The sequence below is a fragment of the Mya arenaria genome, chromosome 11 (genome assembly GCF_026914265.1).
Source record: "Mya arenaria isolate MELC-2E11 chromosome 11, ASM2691426v1".
NCBI lineage: Eukaryota > Metazoa > Mollusca > Bivalvia > Myida > Myidae > Mya > Mya arenaria.
Genome location: NC_069132.1, coordinates 62254839 through 62262745, shown reverse-complemented (window position 1 = coordinate 62262745; position 7907 = coordinate 62254839). Strand labels below are relative to the sequence as shown.

The 7907-nt window shown below is 35.4% G+C and overlaps 1 protein-coding gene across 1 annotated transcript; it reads right to left on the bottom strand.

Moving 5' to 3' along the window:
• Positions 1-4585: 4585 nt before the first annotated feature.
• LOC128207361 (E3 ubiquitin-protein ligase ari-1.1-like) lies at positions 4586-7687 on the bottom strand. Its single transcript, XM_052910237.1, has 5 exons — positions 7585-7687; positions 7205-7414; positions 5809-5919; positions 5395-5494; positions 4586-5110 (listed from the first exon to the last, which is right to left on the bottom strand). Exons 1-5 carry the CDS (start codon positions 7603-7605, stop codon positions 4881-4883), a joined length of 672 nt encoding a protein of 223 aa, XP_052766197.1. The 5' UTR covers positions 7606-7687; the 3' UTR covers positions 4586-4880.
• Positions 7688-7907: the final 220 nt, after the last annotated feature.

Sequence of the window (7907 nt, the reverse complement as noted above, 5' to 3'; positions counted from 1 at the left end):
GCCATTTTGGTCTAGTGATTTACGGCATACATGGAAGAAACGTGCGAACATTCCTGCCTATCATCAGCTGATTAGGACTAAATCCTGTTGCTATTGTTGGCGTGTTCCGATACGTTTGAAATGCTCTGAAAACATCAGTTTGTCTCAAAATACCCTTCGCTAATTTTACCCCAGCTTCGGCTTGAGAATTTCCTTGCGGATAAATTGGGGATGAAAATGAATGTTTCACATTTTGTTTTTCCATATACTTTGTGAATTTATCAGATGTGAAGGGTGTATCGTTATCGGTCACTAGCTCTCTGGCGTCGCCCCAATGTGAAAACATGTTTGACATTTTTCCCACAACGTTATCACTTGTTGCTCTCGGTAATTATCCGATCTCAAGATAACGGGAATAATAATCCATTACTACCAGAAACTGTTTATTGTCAACTTCGCAAATATCTGCGGCAATTTTCTCCCATGGCCCATTAGGCAAAGGCATTGTTTTCAATGGTTCACGTCCTTGTGTTGGTTTATTTTCTTGACAAGTTTGACAGTTTCTAATTAACTTCACCATGTCTTTGGATATTCTTGGCCACCAAACTGTCAGGCCACCTAGGTTCTTACTTTTAGTAATTCCCATGTGACTTGTATGCAATTGTTGTAAAATTTCTGAGTGTAATTTGTCTGGTACAACAATTCTACTCCTGTACAACAGTAAACCTGGCCACAGAATAATCATTTCTTGCTGGAAAGTACGGCTTTTTTTCCTGTGTAAGTAAGTTTTCCTTTTCTGGCCATCCATGCTTTGTGTACGTAATAACCTTTTGAATGTTTTCATCATTTTGTTGTGACTATTTGATTTGCTGTAGTCGAATGTCACTTAAAGGAATATTTTCAGTGACCATTTCTATATATGTATTCACTTCATTCTCAAAAGTTTGATCAAACTTATTCAATGGAGACCTAGAAAGGGTATCTGACACAACCATTTGTTTGCCCGGAATGTAAATGCATATTGAATTAAATTTCTCATTCGCATGAGAAGCCTCTGACATCTTAAAGGTGCTTGGTCAGTGTCCTGATTGTTAATAAGTGAAATCAGCGGTTTGTGATCTGTCAATAGAACAAATGAATCTTGCCCTATAAGATATTTTTCGCATGCCCATACCGAGGCGGTTATTTCTTTCTCAATTTGCGCATATCTCTTTTCTGCACCGGACAACGTTCTCGAGCAATACGCTACCGGCTTGAAATTCAAACTTTCTTTAACGAACAGTGTTCCACCTAATCCGTTACTACTGCTATCAGCGCTAACAACTAAAGGTTTAGATCTGTCGTAATACGCTAGAGTCGGCGCGTTTATCAACAAATCTTTAATAGTTTGGAAGGGTTTTTCCTGAGAACGCCCCATTGCAAAATAGATTTTGACTTCAACTATTCAGTCATCGGGCTCATGACTGTAGACAAATCTGGAGTGTATTAACCTAAATAATTAATCATCTCTATCACGCGTCTCAATTCCGTGATATTGTTTGGCGCACTAGGGTATTTTACTGCTTGGACCTTTTCGGGATTAACACTGACCCCTTTATTACTAATTATATGGCCAAAATATTCAATTTTGGTCTGTCTGAACAAACATGTGTTTTTGTTTAATTTTAGTCCCGAATTTTCGATCCTGTGCAGGACTTTACCCAAATTTCTATCATGCTCCTGTACGTCTTTACCATAGACGACAATTTCATCCATAATGGCATGAACACATGGCAGACCATCTAAAAGCTGTGACATTTTCCTTTGAAATATTTTAGGAGCTGACGTGATCCCAAACGGAACACGTTTGAACGCATGTCGTCCAAATGGCATTATAAATGTCGTCAATCGCGAGCTATTGTAATCAAGCGGTAACTGATAGAAACCATTCGGTGCATCTAACTTTGAAAAGACTTTCATGTTCACAAGTTTCGGTGAAACATCATCAAGATTTGGTATCATATAGCGTTCGCGTTATACGGATTTGTTTAACTTTTTTAGATCAACACATATTCTTACATTTCCATTCGGCTTAACTACTGGTACCATCGGTGCACACCAGTCTGTCGTTTCCGTTACTTTCTCTATGACACCGTCATTTAGCATGTCATTTATTGCTTTTTCACACTTCGGCAATAGTGGAAATGGTACGCGGCGCGCGGTATTCACACTGTACGGCTGTGCATCTGGTTTGAGCTCTATTCTAACAGGGTCGCACTTCATAGTACTCGCGGTTCCAAATAAGCTTTATGAAATTTCACCTAAACGCTGTACTAAATTCATAGCCTTCGCGGCTCCTCTACCAAGTAGACTATTCTGATCGTTTCCTGCGACCACGAACACGCGACACAGAAACTTTTTACCATCTCTTTACGTATCAGCAATGAAGTAACCCTTACAAACAAATTTACCACCAGGACCACGAAGCACTGAAGATGAAGGCTTTAGCGCTGGGCGCGTTTTCAAAGATTTGAATGTGGACTCAAAAATGACTGTAGCGTCTGCCCCTGTATCAATTTTAAATACAATATTTGAATTATAAATTGTCAATTTGATTTTCCAAGGATCTTCTTCGTGCGTGTCACAGTTAATGGAACCTTAAAAGTACTCATTGTTTTGGTCATTGTTTTCGTTGTCGCTTGTGTAATCCATATGTGGTACTAAGTGTAATTCACTAACACTTTTGCAGCACACTGCAAAATGTTTTAATTTCCCACACATTTTCCCGACGAACCGTGCCTACGGTTACACCGAGAACACTGTGGTACTGTGAAAACTTCATCACGTCGTTGACGTTGAAAGCATTGTTGGATTTCGGCTGGCCACGCCCGCCACCTGACTTAAATTTGGCTTCTTTAAGCTCATTCAATTCGGCAGGTCCAGTCGATTGTGCTCGAACTTGCCCCTATACCAGTTCGCTCTGTCTTGCCATCGAGACGGCTTTTTCAATGTTAGATCGCATTCATGATGTTCTGATTTTACGGCAGCGTTGAACTCGCCTTTTGTTTGTTTTCGAGAATGAAACTTTGCTCTTTCATGAATACTGTTCTTTTTAAGTGTGAAATGTCCGTTGATTGTTTCTAATACGGTATCAAATTTATTTTGATCATCTGCCGAAAGTCCAAAACTTTTAAATAAATGTTCAGCGTCTTTCCCCATAGAGTAGCTTAAACATGAAATGTGCACCTGTTCTTCTCCTTTGTGCAATTTTGTAGCTGTCCTATGACGTTGAAAATGGTCTCTCCAATTTTCCCATTTATTCGGTGATGAAAAGTCAAATTATCTGGCGGATGAACTTTGTTCATTTTGTAATCCGTGAAAGTATACTTCGTTGGTGCATAGAATTAAATTCAGTAGCACTGATTATATGTTTTTTTCTAAGTATGTCCATTCTCACTAGCAATGGAATTTACTTCTGACACCATCTTATGAAATCGGGTGGTCAGTGTATATAAACACAATTCATTATTTCATACTTTAATAACGATATACATCTCATGATAGTAAACACAACTCTGCTATGTACAAAAGCCTTCAGCAGTAATAAGAATAACATTAGACAGTAGGCGGAGCCGAATATTCATTAGCAGCTCTGAGTTATCATGGTTACATTTTATACGAATGGAATACCAAACAAACAAAAAGTACGTCATTAGAATTTGCGTAAATTAAACTGCTTGTGTCAGTCATGTGGTACACATAAAAGAATGTTATCAGAATCTGCATTAAAAATTATACAAAACATTGCAAAACATCACATGAACTTAAGTTGTGCTGAAATAAGCGATACACATGTTTCGATATCATCGAAAATGTGGCTCATGTTATTCGCAAATAACGTCAAAAAGATTATCGTTAACCTCATTCTTTTTAAAACATTTATTTTATATCCGTTTAACTATATTTTGAGAGTAATCAAATAACTAAACCATTCAATCTACACACATATCGTTTTCATTAATAAAGCCACCACAAACACAAAGATATTGTGTATCGCATGACGTAATGAGTTTGTTATGTAACATATGAAACTGTAGCGTATTTTTTTCTTTTTATTACATGCCTCTTAATTGTTTTTTTTTATTTCTATATTGCATTCTATTAGAAGAAAACGCGCCATACTGTATTCGTACGAAACGAAATATCGGAATGACGTCGTTGATATTGTTTCCCAGCCTTGTGCGCGCTGGTATTTGCTTTTGATAGCAAAACGGGCTTAAATTTCAAAACAGTGAAAAATATCATTTTTATGTTTTCACTGTTTACAACGTTGATTTATTTTTTATTTCACTGATATTTCCCAATAAACCAATTGAAAACTTATGATTAAACACTGCCAGTATAGAAGCGGTATGTCGAAAAATATCTTCAACTTTTGAACGCACTATAAAATGATAAGGTATAAATTAGATTAAGTAAACCTCGAATTTCACATTATAAAACGAACAATCAATAAAATAACATGTTCATTGAAAATCAAAATGGGGACAAACATAAGATTATCTACCCTTTTAACAAAATTAAATTATTGGGAAGGCGAAGTAGTAATGAGAGCAGTGGACTCGTATGTTAATGTTTATGCGATGAAATTCATGAAACTTTTAAACATACCTTCAGGTGATATATATATGACGCGATAAACACTGATAAATAAATTACTACACATTCCAGTATAGTCAAGCATACAACTGCTTTTTTTAAACGTGTTATCATTTAAGTCTTAATACGTCGACATCATGTAAAAACGTTTTTTTAACGTATACGTTCCTCGACATTCAATTGTTCCATTATGAAAGTTTTAAATATGAATTATTTGTTTTATTATTGAATACTGTTGAAACTAATCGACGCTTGACCCTTTGTTAAAAACGGAAACCACGTTGAACAGGACGTCTACGTGGACGTACGAGTCCATCCATAACATCCCGTATATCATCATCAGAACTCTCCGAATCTTCGAAGTACAAAAAACGATCTTGAGCAAATTCAGTTCTATCAAACTGATGCGATCTACAACTGGATTTCCATTTTGTTTCACACAACCAGCAAAAGGATGTTCCACACACAAAGCACGTCATCTGATTACACCCAGCTTAAATATACAATTAACAAATATATTTTTGAACAAATTCTTCGAAAGCACACACTGCACACAAAGAATTAATACAAAGCGTCTTTCATTCAAACAACCTTCATCAATGTGTGAGCGTTATGTATGATTTTATTAATATTCATATCTGAAAATAAATGATGTAAATGAAACAAAAACTAGTATCGGATATTGAATATAATTCAAATAACGCATACAATCATTGCAACATTTATTCTTTATTCTTGTTTTCGTTGCAACATTGCTAATAATATATGACCTCATACCATTTTTCTCTATGTTTACTTTACAATGTGGACATTTCTTCGTTGTTGATTTGATTTTCTTCTGTGATTCTACGTTTTCTTCGTTCTGTATGTCCTTTTCCTTTAGTAAATGATAAATCTAGTTTTGCAAATCATACATTTAATCCACGGCATAAAATTTACAACAAAAAAATCATTGAACATCAACAAAATATTATGTATACGTACATCAAGTTTTGTTATCTGTGTTGGAAAATATTTTAAAAAATAATTATAAGATAAACTTTGTTTTTGACAACATGTACGTTGTTGTTTTATCATACGGGTCTTACGGGTCAAATAACACCACACACAAATACAACCTCATCAGTATATTACCGATGCAGCATTTGCTGCAGAAACAGATGTGTTGTTAGAGATGAAAATAAGTCTTACTATCTTGGGAGCTTTCCTTGCAAGACAAGTAGAACAAATAAGATTGGTATCTTCCAAAGTGTCCTCCATAGCTGATGCACAGCCGTTCGAATCCTCACCGGCAAAGTAAGGCTGAAATATGCAAAAGGAACCAGCCATGATATAACGAGGTTAAATACTTGGATCCCTACCACCTTCGTCTCTTTACAAGTGTAGAATTGACCACCCCAGTGTTTAAACACAAATAAGTGTACAGAGTTTGGGGCAGATATTTTATATTTGTTTTACATATAACCTATATATTTGGACCCCACCATGTTCGTCTCTTGACAAGTGTATACTTGACCGCTCCAGTGTTTAAACAGGAACCGATAGACGAATTAGTACAGATTTGGGGTTAGATAATTTGTACTTTCTTATAACATATATATTTGGACCCCGAGCACCTTCATGTCTTCACAAGTGTATAATTAATCGCTCCTGTGTTTAAACACAAACCGATAGACATACTCGTGTACAGATATTGGGTTTAACTTAGATAACTTGTACTTTCTTACATGTAACATATATATTTGGACCCACAGTACATTCGTCTCTTTACAAATGAATAATTAACTGCTCGAGTGTTAAAACACGAACCTATAGACAAATCAGAGCACATAAAATTATATTGGATTAGATCATTTACTTTCTTGCATTTTTGGTTTTCATTTCACTGTCATAAAATATTGTACAATAAGAACAGAACATGAATTTACGTTTTCGGTGTTCCCTGCAATGTGGTTAACCTTGTGAACTTGTTAAATATCACAAATTTATAATTTATATTTGAATATTCAGGTTTCGAGTTCCTTATATATTTAGTTATTTGATGCGTTACACTGCGATTTCAAGTAAACGTGTGTTATCAGATGAAATATGCAAACATTTTGATAATTGAAAATATAGGGACAAACTGAGTAGACGAAAAACATCTTTTCGGCACTGTTTTTTATCAGTCAGAAGTTTAAGACGCGTACAAGAGGCCTAAAACAACAACCAATTAATGCCGTTATTGATAAATATAAACAAATACACTGGCCTAAAGAAAGGTTGGGGCCTTAAGCATTACTTTTTTTTTAATATGAAAATTTAATCATCGATGATTTGAATGTAGACTTATTACTCATCGTTCCAAGGCACTCTCAAACATTTGTATTATATTTTGATTCATGTGAAGCCTATATTTGTTGTTTTGTGACGTTTTGTGTCTTTCGAATAGTGAGTATTTATCTTTTTCTGCTTGTTATATATTTGATAAGTGAATTTGTCCCGGTAGTTTCAAATGTATTATTGATATAAGTTCCGATTTTTGGAATAAGAATATCCAAATTGAGCCTATTATTCCATTACAACGCAAATGCTAAGAGCCGGCTACCTTTTTGCAAGCGTAACATGAATAAAAGATAAATTTGTATGTAGCAAATCCGGCTGGGTTGTTGAAATACTGTCCTCGAGGGTTGGTAATTTCTTTGGATTTGGTAAGGCCATCCTCTTCAAGCCTTGCCGTAGCTGCTTTGTTAACCTTGTCTTCTAAAGAACAGAGCGTCTCCAGTAAAACCTTCAGCTTTGGATGGTCAATCTTAACCTTAGGAACGATGGTAAGCATAATTGATGAACATGCTTCCAAAAAACTATGAGGATACTTATTATAAGAATAAAAATGAATATTTGCATATTATTTTACTGTACGTCTGGCAATAAAATTATTCTGTTCTGTAACTTGTTAGAAGTAATGAAAACGTGAAAAACACGTACATTGCACAAAGGGCAGTTCATGAATTTGAAGTTTATTCTTGCTCCGACCCATCTGTTTTGAAGAACTCTTTCAACACAGTGCAAATGGAAAATGTGTCCACATTTGATCTGAAATGGTGGGAGGGGGGCGCGTTATGCATGGGATTTCCTTCATAAATCAGCATTCATTATTTCATATAGTATTTACAATATGGTTAAAATAAATAATAGACAATAGGAAATAATGCGTTTCAATGATTTTCTTAATTATTGAATGTTCTTGATTAAAAGTGTTCCTCACCATAATAACTGGAGCGCTAGACAGTTCATCGGTGTAGCAAATC